This window comes from Centroberyx affinis, unplaced genomic scaffold (genome assembly GCF_046629955.1).
Source record: "Centroberyx affinis isolate AG114_WGS23_722 - 3 ecotype Tasmania unplaced genomic scaffold, CSIRO-AGI_Caff_v1 ptg005393l_1, whole genome shotgun sequence".
NCBI classification, from domain to species: Eukaryota; Metazoa; Chordata; class Actinopteri; order Beryciformes; family Berycidae; genus Centroberyx; species Centroberyx affinis.
In genome coordinates this window covers 147,856-163,403 of record NW_027282698.1, presented here as the reverse complement: position 1 = coordinate 163,403, position 15,548 = coordinate 147,856, and the positions used below count along the sequence as shown (strand labels likewise).

Genomic DNA, 15,548 nt, shown 5'->3' with positions numbered 1-15,548 from the left:
TCGTGAAGCAAAATGTTCTCTACCCCCCCCCCCCCCCCCCTCCACCCCCCGGCCCCGATTCTGCGTACAACAAAGACACAAGGCTTATCATCGCGGTCTGTTTTGTTTGTGGGGTAAATAAGCACTTCTTGGGTGAATGTCTTTATCGCCATCTCAGGTGTAAAAGCGTCCCAGGCACCGTAGTACACAAATAATCTCACGGCTCCCCTGGTGTTCTAGATGCTATCTGGTTTCAGGAAGCAGGAATGCATAGGAACTGTGGCCAAGATTTTCGGCTCTATCTGGCAGTGGCATTAAAAAAACAAAAAAAAGAAACAAAAAAAAACACAGCAAGAAAATGGAAGGATGTAAAAGTTTATTATTATTCCAAAATTATGATCCCCCTAATTTACATCGGGGATAAAAATTCACAGAGCGGCACATAACTCATTTTGAGTGAACATATTCAGGCCTGTATTTTACTCAATAAAAATTATATGATGTTCATTGAGTTGAGGCTCTTGTTAAACATGACTTTTTGGGGAGCTTTTGACCCTCCCCCACCCCCAGCTGTGATTTTAAACGTTAGCCAGTGAGTGAATGCAAGAGGCCCTGCCAAATTCTTTAGCCTAGTCAAAGACAAACAAGTCTGTTTGTTGATAGTAATCACCACTCGTGTGTTAATACATTAAAACTGGTTCAGACGTGGGTTTACGTCCCGTCTGCGCAACATGATCATTTGCTTTCCCGTCTGTGAAGAACAAGCCAGGCTTTTGACATGAGTTTTCTATATATATGTATATAAGCCACTTATATTTTCTTCTTGTGCCTACACATTTTTTTCTCCTCTCTGTTATATCAGTGTTTTTATCACCTCACTTATGTGTTTTATCATCGTGCAAATAAATAAACCAAAATAGCCAAAGCAAACTGTTATGATACCACAGTTTTATCCACATGACACTATAACTTACTTTTGTTATTATAGTTTTAGAATTTGCAATTGGAATGCATCTTTTTCATATTATCATATTACTAATATAACAAAAGTAATGTGATGCTGTTGCAGGGCAGATGCTTGCCAGCACAGGGTTTGAAGCCAGGTCCTCCAGTTGAACGGAAGTCTCTCAGCTTGCTTTGCCATCCTGCTGTCCAAATTCTTCTCACACGCAGCCGGTGTCTTGTTCGGACCATAAACCTGATGCTTATGATATTTTCATTGCTGTGATGCTTCAAAATCTCAGCTGTCGCCGTTATCTGAAGGGTTTGGTTTTGTGACACTCTGGTTGTGTTGTAGGTTTTATTATTTTATTAGGTTTTATGTTCTGCAAATTGAGGAAATTCAGTCAGGGACCTGTTGATATTGAAGTTTCATTTCCAGATGAAGTCAAACCACATTCCTCTTTTTTTTCCCTCATGCATTACGCTCTGTCTTTTCTGTATCAAAGGCCATCGCCGTGTTTTGACTGCAGTCCTCCAGTTTGAATGAATTTGGCTTTGTTTCAAACAGCCAGACAGCTCTCTCCCTCCAAACATGCCTCACTTTCTCCCTTCAGGACAAAAGAGCACGCATCAAATAGGTGGAATTAACACAGTCATGCGGGTCAAGCTAAAGGCAATGGCTTTTTCTGCTGATAGGGCAAGCTGCTTTTTAGTCTAGGTGTGACTTTTTGGGGATCTGTTGTGGGGCTGTTCTCTACTGTGCATGCATTAGTTTGAATTGCGGCTGGACAAGTTTCTGTTTCTTAGTAAAGGGCACGCATTTCAGAAATGATGAATGACCATGGCTTGAATTGGTGAACAAGACTTGAAGTTTCTTGGCAGCGTTTTATTCCCTCAGCTTGTCCACCAGAGAAATTGATGTTGCAGCTTGGTTATTTTCTACAAGACAGCAAGGAAACTTAGGCAACTATATCAAATATTACTTTTTACAAAATTGCACTGATATTTCCTTCTAAATCAATGTTGATAATTTTAATAGTGACATTATTCAAAAGAAAAGCATGATTAGTACAATGGCCTCCGGTGAGCATGAAGGTTGTTTGGCTTTTCAAAGCTGTCATTGTGCAAGGCTGAACGCCAATTATTCTCTCCTGGTAATCTAGGAAATTGTAAGTTGCAAAGCCAGAGATAAAAACAAATATGAAGACGTTTGTAAAGCTGGCTTGACATCTTATACTTACGGTGCTCTAATAGTTACCTAAAAGTGAGAAACTGCAACCAGCCGCAAATAATCATTTTAATTGGGAAGCACAGATAAACAAAATCTGTCTATCATCTGTCTCTTTACTGAGTACGTTTCAATCTCAAATAAAACTAACCTAATAAATAAAACTTTCTTTCAGCTCCGTGTTAGCAAGAAAAGGGGGAGACGGGGGAGCTGTGTGTGTGTGTGTGTGTGGGGGGGTTTTTTGTTTTGACTTTTAGACTGTTGCACATTGGGCGGCCCTGCTTATTGGGGTTAAGGGACGCTAAGAGAAAATGAAAGCGCTCGGTGCCTTTCATGTGGTGCACGGCTGTGGAAAACTCGCTGCAGATTAGGGCCACGTTTCAGAAACAAAAAAAGCATCCCAGTGTGACGCATCAACTCCAGTTGAGCAGATGAGGAGAAACAGCAGCACGGTCGGGGCTGCAACGATGACTCAGCAATCTGAAGCCAGCCCCCCCCCTCTCTCCGCTATGGTTGGTGTATGTGCCGACTTGCATATGTGTGTGTGTGTGTGTGGCTGCGTAACTCGTTCATATTGTTGTGATAACACTAAAAACAAAGCTTGTGCATGTCAGTGGTGCTTCTGCATGTTTGGGGCTAATTCACGAGGGGGAAAACGAGACCTGAAAGCTGTAGCTGGGGGTCGATCGGGGTTCACTTGAGTTTGGTCATCTTTCTTTTTCACATCGCTGCCTTTTGCAACACTGGGAATCTGATGAATCGGGGTGGGGAGGGGGGCATATATAGCATGCTTTGGCTGGCATGGGACGCCTGTGTGTTTTTCTTATCCCATGTTAAAGTCCAGGGGGAATCGCTGTGTATCTGCGTGTCTGTGTCTGTATGCACACGTGGGCAGATGTGTGTGTCCATGCATACATCTGTGTGTGAGAGCTGGATAGAGTAGAGCAGAGCATGTCCTGGAGGCAAAACTGTGGCAGGGGTGTGGAGGGAGGGAGGAGAGGGGAGAGGGAGATGGGGGTGGAAAGGATGAAATTTCAGATTCCTCTGACAGTATTGGATAGCTGGCCAGGAATGCACACCTCGTCTGGGTTAGGGAAGAGCTTTGGGGATTTGGAATAGTTGTCCGAGGTATGTGTGCTGGCCGAAAATGTTCTAAGCGTGCAATGTATTTACACTTTTGTTATTAATTATTAATAGGCTGCGTTTATAAGGGGGTAAACAAATTTGATTGGTGTGTGAAACGATGATTTTTGTTTTGTTTGTTTGTTTTTGTTCTTTTTAAATGATTTGATTTTCAACTACTTATTAACAAGGCTGAGAAGTTAACTGAGAATGCATTCTTATTTAAATAGGCAAGTTGAGAGAGAGAATGCAGCCTTATTAACAGCAACAGCCTTGGGGGGGGGGGGGAGTAGTTGAAGGATGGGAGTGGGGTGGGGGGGTGGATTTCAGATGAACAAGACTCAGATATAACCCTCGTGTTTAGTCTCTATATAAACAAAGTGATCGCTGTATGAGACCAGTCACATGACACAGCATTTAGGATTAAAAAACATCATGAGACTCATCTAGGCGGCACAAATCACAGGCCATTAGCTGTAAACTTTTTATTAGTATAGGATGGACTATGGAGAAATGTTAGGAGGGGCTGCGTTTTGACTCTTTCTCAAGTGTGTGTTTGTGTGTGTATATCGCCCAGCTTTGCCTCTCACTCCCTCTTCACTTCCTATTGACCAAGTTGACTTAAGAACGTTGCTTCTCAGACAGATGGAGGAGATGGAGGCATTTGTCTGCTTGGGATCCTGCACAGAATTGATTGTGCAAATCCATTAAGCCGTTATCAGATTCTCTTGTTTTGCTGCATGTTTAGAAAATGGGAAACTAGCACTTTTTAATACTTAAAGGACCGCAGGGTGATTGTAATTTTTTTTTTTTTTGGTTTTACGTTTTTACATGCATACACCACAGTCAGTGATATTTTTAAATCAGTTTTGCCAAACCTCTCAGGCTCATTCGCTAAAAATTTATTCCAAACAGTATAGAAAACAACTCCAGAGATGTCTTATTTGGCCGGATTAACTTTTTGCAATTTACATTTACTATAATATGGCTGTTTTATAGTAATGCACACATTCGGGAACAACTCCTGTGCTGAGACAAGACGGGCGTATTACTTCCGGTTTCTGCTTGTAAATAAGAAGAGGAAAGATACCAGAAGTGATTTCCGCTTTTTCCTCTCCAAAATAAACCATTCTGGAATGGTGGAATGGCAAGATTTTTATATAAACGTACAACCGGCATTTATCCCATCCCAACTAACTAAGACCTCACACATTTGCCCAAATTAAATTCTGTTGCTTATGTACACTTCTCTGCTGACCAGAAGTGCCGAATCAAACCTTATGGTCAAAATACAGACTGTCTCCTAAACAGCAGAAAGCGAGTGCTCCATCCAGAGAAAGCTGGACTCACTCTTTGGTTTCCTTTGGTATAAAGCATCACAGACCGGCTGGGTTGGTAAACATGAGCGTCCTGTGTGACGTTCACTGACGTCACTTTGCATGATTTCTTGAAGTTCCAGTTTTTTCCAATAGTTGCATTTTGCAACCAGCAATGTATGAAGTTGCCTAGTGCAGCTTTAAGAAATATTGGGTTCTAACAACAAGAACAAAGGTGCAACTATAAAATATAAAGACATTCCCAAAGCATATATTCAATAAACAGGCAACATCTGTACAAGGGGGATGCCAGTAGGCTCAAGCAGGAAGAAAGTCAGCAATCAAGCAGATAATCAGTAACTAATCAGACATAAAGCATCAAACGGACAGTAACTAATCACACAAGTGATATCCAACAGAAACCGAATGCAACACAACAATCTTAGTCAGGCATTTGTATGATTCACTGCTGTGTGATGCTTGGTAACACATTGCGGGAGTATGTCAGTGGTTGAAACTTTATTAGTTTCCTGATGTGCTGAAGTTTAGGGCAAAAAAAAAAGCCCACTATAAAGCACTCATCGATTAAAGTCACTCAACCAATCCATTACTCCTTACAAATTCAGGGGAGGTGCAAAAAAAAAAAAAAAAAATCACTGAGATATGAAATGTGGGCAGAATAGCTTCATGCTGGGAGAGACCTTGATAAACTCTGCAGTTTATTAGAAAATGTCAGAAATGGTTTTCTGCTCATAGGGGCTTTTTGTGCAGAAGAGATGTGGTTGTTTGAGCTTCAAAGGGATTTTGATTTTGATTTGAATGTTTTGTTTATTGGAATGCCTCAGTCTGATGTTGCTCTGATGCTAATTCTCCACTCAATCGTTTTAAACAAAATGCATTGAATGTTCATTTCTATTTTTTTTGGAAACTAACCAATTCGCTGGTGTAAGGTTGCTGTCCCCAAAGGGTTATCTGTGTAATGAAAGGCTCTCAGCCCAAGTCAATGTAAATATGTCTGTCGAGGGCTTACATAAATACAGTTTTGCTTCTGCATGAGTAACCCTTCTTCATCCGCTCCTTGATTTGCAGAATATTTCACAGCAAAACAAGCCCGATTCAGCGCATACCTACTTTGCACATTCTGTAATGTAGCTTCAAAATTGGAGTTTGTGTCCGATCCAATCAGAGAGGACTAGAGTGAGGTGAGAGCAGATTGAGGAGGAAATGAGACCATATGGCTGATGTAAGAGGGAGAACACAGTTAAAGTGTCTGAGCCACCGCCGTTCTGCCGGCTGATTTGTTCAGAGCGTTTGCTCTCAGCGCAAGTCCCTCATATTGTCTTGATCAGCTTGATTGCTTTGAACGAGATGATTGGAATGGTGTTATGCATAATGTAAGAATTGCATAGGAAAGTACGAGGAACGAATCGGCAAGATGGTTGTCTCTGTCTCGCTCTGGATGAGTCCTCGCATGAGTCAGCTGTTGTCATTCAGCTCTGTGGCGCTAAGCTCTTCTGACTATGCAAAGACGCTGAGCAGGCTTCCTCCGAATTGACTCTTTGCTAAATGATTCTCCTAATGAAGAGTCTCCTTTGGTTTTCCACTGATCATGGTGGAATGTTTTGTCAGTATCACTTTGTGTGGTGATCTGTCCGGAGTTAAGAGCCGCACTCACCTACTTGCTCCTTTCCCATTAATAGATCGGTGTCAAGGCCGGGCTTGTATACTTTACCTCAGCCGCTGTCTTTTTGTGCTTCTGCTGCATAATGGTCAGTGTTTATGTGTATGTGTGTGTGTGTGGTGGTGGTGGGGTGGATAAGGGTAGGTGGGGTGGATTTCGGCTCTGCGCCCACTCCATAAAATGAGCTGTGTAAATTTGTAAGGCGCTGGCCCGGTGCCCAGCGCTGCCCTGTCGGCCCAGACATCTTCACTAAACGTCACAGGGAAAGCTTCACTTTGCACATTGTGGTGGGAGAGACGGTGGCCGCAGCAGCGAACACAACAGGACAGATGGTGAGAGCATTAGACGCGTTTCACGTTCCCCCCCCCCTTTTTTCTTGTCTTAAATGGCAATTGGCGTCAACTCCGGCATATGTCGAGGGCTTGAGCGAGAACCAAAATAGTTGGTGCTAAGGTCCAAGACCACAGTGTGTGGCTAAATTACTTTTAATTTATTGGCTCAGGTATGCTGAAAGTTAGTCTGGCAAACAAAAGGAGATTTACAGCTCTCATTTTCTCTCCCTTTGCCTTATCCTATAGAGTTTTTTTGACTGCAGTCTTTGCCTTTTGACTCTTGACAATCCAAAAGTAGCTGATTGTGAGAGAAGAATGGCTCTTTGTTTTGTGCACTTGCTGTCACTGTGGATTTGATTGTCTCAGCAGGCAACATGGCCCCAGACACAACCATACACACATGCACACTCTCTCTTTCACACACACATACACACAGATTCACACACACACACCCCTGTGGATGGACATTCCTCTTGGCTAGTCTCCCAGACGGCGCTGCAGATTTCTGTGTGGGCTGCGGCCATCACAAAGAGTGATTGGCCGTGTTCCTCAAAAGACTGCGCGACATCCTGATGGAGCGCGCAGGTTGACAAGTGTCCGCGTTGCCTTTCTTTACCTTTCTCTTCCCGCTGAAAGACGTTGAATAAAAGTCTCAGTTTGCAAAGGTTTCAGAAAAACTCTTGAATGTCCATCTGCAGAAAAGTTACACTTGAAGGGTTTCACTCCAAAACACGATCCATTTTGGAAGAATGTTGCCACCCGAAATTCATCAGTGAATATTTCAAATACAGAGATAAATCTAGCCTCAGAAGCAAACCTAGTTTGTCGGCAAAGGTCCTGAGATTATTCATAACTTTAATAGCAACTCATAATGTGCTTTACTTTCATTCCAGCAGTCATTTTGTAGGTGTATGTGTCACTTGTTTGTTGAGTAAGGCTTGATATTTATAATGCTGCCTCATGGTATGATGCAAGGTACATGGGTCATAGTGATTTCAAAAGACTTGAAAGTAAAGTCACACACTTGTAACTCAGAGTTACAGGTGTGTGTGTCTAAACCTTTGAGTCTTGCAAACTAAACACCATCAGCAGGCACCTCACTAATCCAGTGTGCTTTTACCCCAGTGCCTTTCACAATATGATTATTTTGCATTGTCATACTGCACATTTTGTGAGAGAATGGCACAATGGTATGTATTGCATCATTGAAAATTCTTGCAATTTGTACAAAGCAAATGGTGTATTATCCAAGTTGTCTGATACAACTTTAATGATTGGAGGTTCACAAGGAAATATTAGTCAAAAAGAGTATTTTTGTTGGCATGTCCATTCCAATTTATTAGGCATAGAGATTTTTTTTTAAACAAGGGCCACTTCTGTGTGTTCTAGTACAAAATAAAACACACAGACCTTCACCCTAGCCATGCTTACTTCTTTGTGCTTAAGGGCAATGGACTTGGGGTAAAACTTAAGCATATAATTGTAGATGCTAAAAAAGAACCAATTTTGGAGGCTCAGGGTCTGCCATTACCACAGTATTTTAGTTTTTTATGACAAAGCTTACTGTCAATGTCAATTTCTTTTAAAATGAGCGGTGGTCAATGTGTCCACACCTGCGTTCAGACCTTGAAGCCCCACCTCCTCTTCTGCTGAATCAAATTTTCAGATCTATTGATTTATTCAACCCCTTTTTTTTTTACCTGTTTAATATTTAATTAACCTAGACCCATTTTAAAAAAAACGCCACCAATATAGAATCAACAGGGGCATGTTTGAGCTGGAAGTAATTGTATCTGTTCTGGGAAGTGACATTTGTCAAACAGACGTCTCATGGCTGGTTTCAAACTGTTGGTGGCAGTCACAGAGGGACTGTCTCGCCAGCACAAACACAAAAAGTGTATTTGTAGGCTATCTTGCTTCAGTAAGCATTTATGCATGAAGTTTCACATTAGCATCGGGGCAAATAGATTCCTCGCCTTTTCCTCTAGCTTGCAGTTCTGTGTTGTTTAAAGGTTAATGTAGCATTTAAACCCTTAGATTTTTGCACTCAGCTGAGTATTGATGTGATGCTTGATGCTGTATGCTATACATCATGTTTGCTTTATCTCTGAATGCCAAAGGGATGTTTGTAAAGGGTGTTCAAACGCAGCCGTCATTATTAATGATGCAGGGAGATTCTTTAGATTCGCCTTTGAAAAAAAATCCAACATGTTTAGTTCTCACGATAGTTGCAGAAAGCACTTTTCTCCGTCATGTCTAAGATATAATCTCAAGGCTGAACATTTAGCTCACGGCACTGCTTTTTTGTGGAACAAAAAAAGCTCACTGAATTATAGATGACAATATCTGCACTGGATGTTTCTGCGTGCTCACATCATCTGCAGTGGGCCTGTTAATGGATGCAATTTGGCCTGGATGGAGACATATTTAAACACCTACGCTGTCTCCCAGTTGAGACTGATGAACTGAGATTGGTGCGCTTCAAGAAAATTGCCCTCTTCTAACCCATGCCTTCGTGTTGTTCCAGTGGCACCGCTGTATCATACATGGGGAACAGATTTATTCTAGAGTAAAGCCTCTAACGTCCTAAGAGGAGTAGCGATAGAAATTATATCTTTCTTTTATTATAGACATTTTGTAGTTTTAGTTATACGATCATTTCTCGTAGTCAGAGCTGCTCTGGAGGCAGAAATAATGTCATTGGTTGAGTTTAAGGCTCCATCTCAATGGGCGGAGCCAAAGAACATTTAATGTTTAAGTTTGGCTCTGTTCCTCTCTGCATAGAAGGAAACTCATATTTTAAAACCAATTGGCAATTGAAATAAGACCTTGACAAGGGCTTGGCCAGTATCAAAGCAGCGGCAAAAACGGAAAAAGATGAGAGTCAGTCCAAATAAAACAGGAGATAAGTGCCGTTTATCAGATTGTTCCAAAATGGATTATTCCTTCAAACCATGTCAAAAACAAAAAGAAAAGACCGGTTTGTCAGCTGAAAATACATGAGGAAAGAAAATAGGCAATCACAGAAAATCCTAAGATACCAGGAACTAACTTACTGATAACGATTTGCCATTTAGATTTACATTTGTGGCATATATACGCATATTCCAGTGATGACCTCATTGTCAACTTTCTGTGTAAGCCTAGTGCATATCTAACCATACTAAGTTATCTAGGTTAGCTAGTTACGTTAGTCTGGCTGACCTTCTGAGATCATGATGGATGGAAAAAGAGTTCATTGCCATTTATATCCTTTTATTTAGATTTTGACCAAAGTCCCCTCTTTGCCTTTCAAGTTAGCTCACTTGCACCACCAAAAAAACTGTTTCTTTGGCTCCGCCCACTGAGGTTTAACTCAACCAGTGGGATTATTTTTTGCATCCAGAGCAGCTCTGCCTCCAAGAAATTTTTGTACAACTAAAACTCCAATCTCAAGGTTCAAGAGATTTATTGCCATTTGCACAGGCACAGAACAGTACAGGTACATTGGAATTATTGTGTGTAACTCACTGAGTCAGCTTTTAAAAACAGGCAAAGAAAGGCAATTAAAAGAGCAGCATAAAAAAATAAATAATAGATACACCCTATATAAAAAAATACACTATGAATAAATACACACTATATGAAAAATACACACTATAAATTATTGCACTATGAAATTGAGTTATTGCACAAAACAAAACAACCAATGGACAATCTTCTTGTTACAACGGGCACAATCACTAGCATCTAAACATCGTAATAATTCTCTCTCCCTCCCTTCCTCAGGTGTGTCCTCCTGCCTCTCCTGAGTGTGAAGCCTCCTCAGCAGGCTCTCTTCCTGCTGGTGGACTCCATCGACGAGGGCTGCCAGCTGGGGGAGGGGGAGCAGCGGTCCTCCCCCGGCTCTCCCAGGACCATCGCCGAGCTCCTGGCCAGTCATCATGAATTCCTCCCACCGTGGCTGCTGCTCATCTGCTCCGCACGCCGGCAGAACAAGGCCATCACCAAACTGTTCACAGGTAAATCATCTGGCTGCGGTCTTGAGCCAATGCAGGTTTACTTTTTTGGTGGTTATTAAGGTCATTATTCTCCAATTTAAGAGGTCATTTCTAACCGGTAGTGTTTTTAAACATCAACATATCATTGTCTAATTAATTGTGATACCTTGATATCATTACTGTGAACAAATGAGACAGTATTTGCGCCTATCAGTAACGCTCTTTGCTTGTTTTCCTCTCAATGCGAGCCATTTTTCAGTCTTAATATGATAAATTTCACCCAAAAGAGCTGTTACAAACAAAGCCCGCGGCGTGGGTCCCTTCTGTCACGGCTGTTCCGATGCCGCGAACGCAAAAGGCGTTTTACCATCACGACGTGCCCACAGAGATTAGGGTCACCGCCGCAGAGCTCCCAAAGTATTGCGGTGCTTCCTCGATGTGCTATGACACGCCGCACTAGCTGCTATTATCTCCTTGTCAGGCCACCAGCCTACTCTTTGGTGATGAGCTGGCATAGCATGAATGGAGAACCTGACTGTGTGGGAAGAAGGCTCCTCCACAGCCTTGTGTGTGGTGTGTTGTGTTGTGGTGTGTGTGTACCCCCTCTACCTTTCCAAAACCACTAAATGTGGGGGCTTCTCCTGCCCTCCTCGCCTCTTTTCACCGTTGCGTAACATCCCAGTCTAAGCAGTCCTTTCTCTGCTGCTCCCCACACAGGGAGTGCATCAACTCTGGTTCTTCGCTGAACCAGCTACACTAGTTGTTTTTTAATTTTTTCTTCCACTGCTTAAATGAACAGTACAGTGTCTATACTGGTGTAGTATAGGGTCTGAAATTAACTATTTGGCTCTCCTGCCAAACACTAGTAAACTAAAATATGTACCTGCCAAGAATCATTTTTTATGCACCAAAATAATTAGTCATAGAAATTTGTCATCTTACTCATTTTCATTACCTTTTAATTATAGGATCAGGCACTGTGAGAAATAAAGAGACAAAAGCTGATTTCAAGTTTTAATTTCGTCTTTCGTCTTAATTTTTCTGGCCTCACACCTGCTGTGTGTCACCACATAGAAATAACATTAATTTTCAGCTAACGTTGGCCTAAGAGCTTAGACGTATTGCTTTGCGTAGAGCAGCATAACAGGCAGCCAATCGGGAGCCTGTGTGATTAAAAAGCCATTGTCTTGCTTTGATTTGATTGGCTCATGGTCAGAGAGGGTGTATGGTGGCCAGCAGGGACAAAGTTTGAGAACAGGCAAAGACCAAAGACTATAAATAACCGAGGCATTGAAATGTTATTGTCTTAAATGTTACCAGCCCATGTGGCAGTTTACCAGAATTTGCTGTTCAGTGGGTGTTAATTTTGGATTCTGGCGTAGAGTGTTCAGTAGACTGTCATAATGTTTTGTGCACAGTACAATTTGGTACAAGTAGGCTGTAAGTGTGATGGGCAAGGCACCTAAGCATATTTGACACTAGTTTGATTTCACAGTATGCTAGTAAGACCTGCTCAGTATTCCAGTGGAAAACCAACGCATACTGTTACTGCACTATACTCATAATAGGCCCAGTGTGGGTAAAGCAGAGTACTTTTGTGGAAAAAACTCTCCAGTTTGCGTAGGCGAGTGTCTCAAGGTTGTCTGCTGTGGTCAGAGGCTTTCAACAATTATATTCATTTATTCATATTTAGCTGTTAAATACTTTAACAGTAGACCATATCATTATGGTGTATGATGTGGTGAATTGTTGTGTTTTCATTTTAAACCCTGTCTGTCTGCACATTTTCCTTACGGGAAAATAAAGATTTTAATTGAATTGTCTCAAGTTGAGCTCCAACGCAACTGTGGACCCTCAGTTCAACATTGAGGCAGTAACAAATATGATTCAGAAGAAGCTTTTGGTCTGGGTTAATCTAATTTTGTATGTTTCCAATGTCTGTTACTTTCTCGTAAGGAGACTTGACTTGTGGGTGTCATTTGAGTATTAAATGAGTAATATCTCCATGATGCAGTCCAGGGTCACCACTATCAGAGGTCCTGTCTCCCATTATAAAGATTACCATGTATTTACCCCTCCTATAGTTTGAAATTAGGCTGTAAATTATTGGGTGCGATGTTGTGGATTAAGCGTAATCTTAAGTGTGGTGTAGAGGAGTATAGATCAGATCAGTGTTGATAGTGGGTGTGGAGGAGCAGCAGTGGGTTTGGGACACCTGAACTTGCTGTTGAGTCTTCTGGGGGTGTCATGGACCTAATTCAACAAACCAATTGTGATGGGAGGCGTCCCGATTGATAACCCCAATGACATACCCGCTCTCCCCCACCCGCCAAAGCATACAGTAGGTTCTCCCCATAAATAACACAAGGGAGAGTTACAGTACATCAGATGCTGATGTATTACTGATTGTAGATTGGTTCACAGCATTTTCCAAGACCTTGAGCCTCCAGACTGCAGACACGACTGGAGAGGAGCTTAATATTTGATTTTGACACAGCAGCAATTTGCATACAACTGTATTTTCTGGTTTATTTCATTCTATATGTGCATGTGTTATCTGTTATCTGTTGCCCCCAGCCATTGATCTTAATCCTCTCATTGTATTTAGGTAACACAGAAAGTTGACAATGAAGCCATCAGTGGAATATGCAGTCGTATATATGCCACAAATGTAAATCTAAATGGCAAATTGTTATCAGTAAGTTAGTTCCTGGTATCTTAGGATTTTCTGTGATTGCCTATTTTCTTCCTTCCTCTTATGTTTTCAGCTGACGAGCCTGTCTCTTCTTTTTGTTTTTGATATGGTTTGAAGGAATATTTCATTTTGGAACAATCTGATAAACGGCACTTATCTCCCGTTTTTTTGGACTGACTCTCATCTCTTTCCGTTTCTGCCGCTGCTTTGATACTGGCCAAGCCCTTGTCAAGGTCTTATTTCAATTGCCAATTGGTTTTAAAATATGAGTTTCCTTTTGTGCAGAGAGGAACAGAGCCAAACTTAAACATTAAATGTGATGCCCTTGGCTGAGAGGAGTTTGAGAGAAACCTAGCAGGTTAGCAGATTATGATGTTCTTGTTTTTTTACTTTGCAGTATATCATCTTTATTTGTTGGTCCATGTTTTAGATTTAATGTAGTGCAGGGTACCATACGGCTGGGTCCCATTGACTTTGTGCAGCGAGACACTCTTGCAGAGCTCCAATAAGTTTTGGCATTTCTTTTTTGCTGATGCTTTTAGCATCGGCTTTGTTTTGTCTAGATTCAGTCTTCCGCTTTTAGCTCAACATTGGAAATTCTTCTGCAAGACTGGCTTCTTTTTCTTGCACGAGCACAGATATAGGCACACACACATACACACACACACATACACACTCTCACTCACTTACCAATACCCCCATTAGCTGCAGGGACTTATTATGACAGCAGTGTGAATGCTCCTTATTCATGCAGCCCTAGACCTAAAATAGACCAAAGGACTTCAGAGTATCAAATTGAGGCCAAGTGTCCCCTAAAAATACCCTCTATATTGTTTACAAGTTAGAGATGGCAGTGACCTGCCAAAAGAGTCCACTTTCATGGTCTGTGCAAAGCCAACTCTTATTTTATAGGAACGGCCTATTTTGTCTGGGGTGGAGGTTGTGTGGGTTTCCCAGTATACTCTGCTCTGTGGAGATGGGAACTTTGTGGTTCCATGAATATAGTGTCGATAAAGTTTGAGGAATGACTTTAAACCAGAAGGTCATTTTGCAGAGAAGTACTGGTCCAACACTCCCGAGATTTCTAAGAGAATTTGGATTCTTTCACCAGCTGAAGAATTTCTATTGTCTTTGATATGCGCTTAATTCACTTGGGGGGTGAAACGCGTGTGCATCAGCTGGAGCGCTCTCATCGGAGTAAAAGGATAGATTTCTTTCCCCAGGAGCAAAGCCATGAATTCCTTTTTCCTTGCTCAACTGTTATTCCTCGTGTCTGTCCCGGAGTGGAATGTGCTCTGGGAAGTTTTCAACACCTCCTGAGACCGAGCAGGAAGAAGGAGGCATTCTGACTTTTCCAGCAGAATGCCTCGCTCGCATCCGCTCGGCTAATGCCTCGCAAAACAAAGACCGTTCTGTTTGTGAGGAAGGATACAAGAATTTCGCAGAGTATCTCTCTGGCTGACTCACATTATATGATCACTCTGTTTTTATTAAGCGTCAGTCTCCCTCTGTTATCTTGTACGTGGATTTCAGTCAGTCTTGAGATGCAAGTAAGCACAGGGTCGTGCTAATGCGGCGGCTTCATCTTGATAATTCTCCCTTCATATGCCGTTAAATGGAACGGAAGGGTAAGGTCGAGGATTTGTAGCGGTGCTGCTTTTTTACATCCCAAGTGACAGCAGACCCACGGTGAAAAGGTTGCTTTTTCTGCCCTTACCCCCTCCGTGTGCTGCGCTACTGTAAGGCCATCATCGGGGAAGCGGAGTGGAAACACTTAGGCAGCGATTTTGGTTGGGAGCCGGGCAGAATCTGTGCCAATTTAACAAGGCCTCCGGCAGAAGGGAGAGCGAGGGAAAGGGGAAAGGGAAGGCGGGGTGGAGGTGGGGGTGGAGGAGGGGGTTTAAATAGAAACAGCCACTCAGACATGTTTTTTTTTTCAACAGCTCATACCTTAATCTGTTCTCATTTTCTGCAGTTTATTGGATTGCTTACTCGCACATGACCGATACAGGTGATCATTTTTCAGAACTGCTGCTAACAATTTCACGTGCTGACATTGAATTGAGATCCCTCTTTTTTTATGGATCCCGTACCTTTTTCAAATCCCCAACCAGCACGGTTGCAGTGATCTTGAGGGGGCCATGTTGTGGAGCAGAAATTAAATAAAAAAAAATTTGTATTGAACTTTGGAGAAGCTCCTCTGTTCCTTGTATTATTTCTCAAACATTGATTCATTGAGGCTCTCATCGAGACTGACGGACTAATCGTATTCA

General features: G+C 42.0%; 1 protein-coding gene across 2 annotated transcripts in view; it reads left to right on the top strand.

Annotated features, from left to right (window-relative positions):
* The window catches only part of ankrd50 (ankyrin repeat domain 50), a 34,776-nt gene that overhangs the window by 3,988 nt on the left and 15,240 nt on the right, over positions 1-15,548 (top strand). For both annotated transcript variants that reach the window (XM_071546717.1, XM_071546716.1), the window contains exon 3: positions 10,369-10,601. In XM_071546717.1, the coding sequence (XP_071402818.1) occupies positions 10,369-10,601 (233 nt within the window). The remainder of the gene's footprint in view (positions 1-10,368; positions 10,602-15,548) is intronic.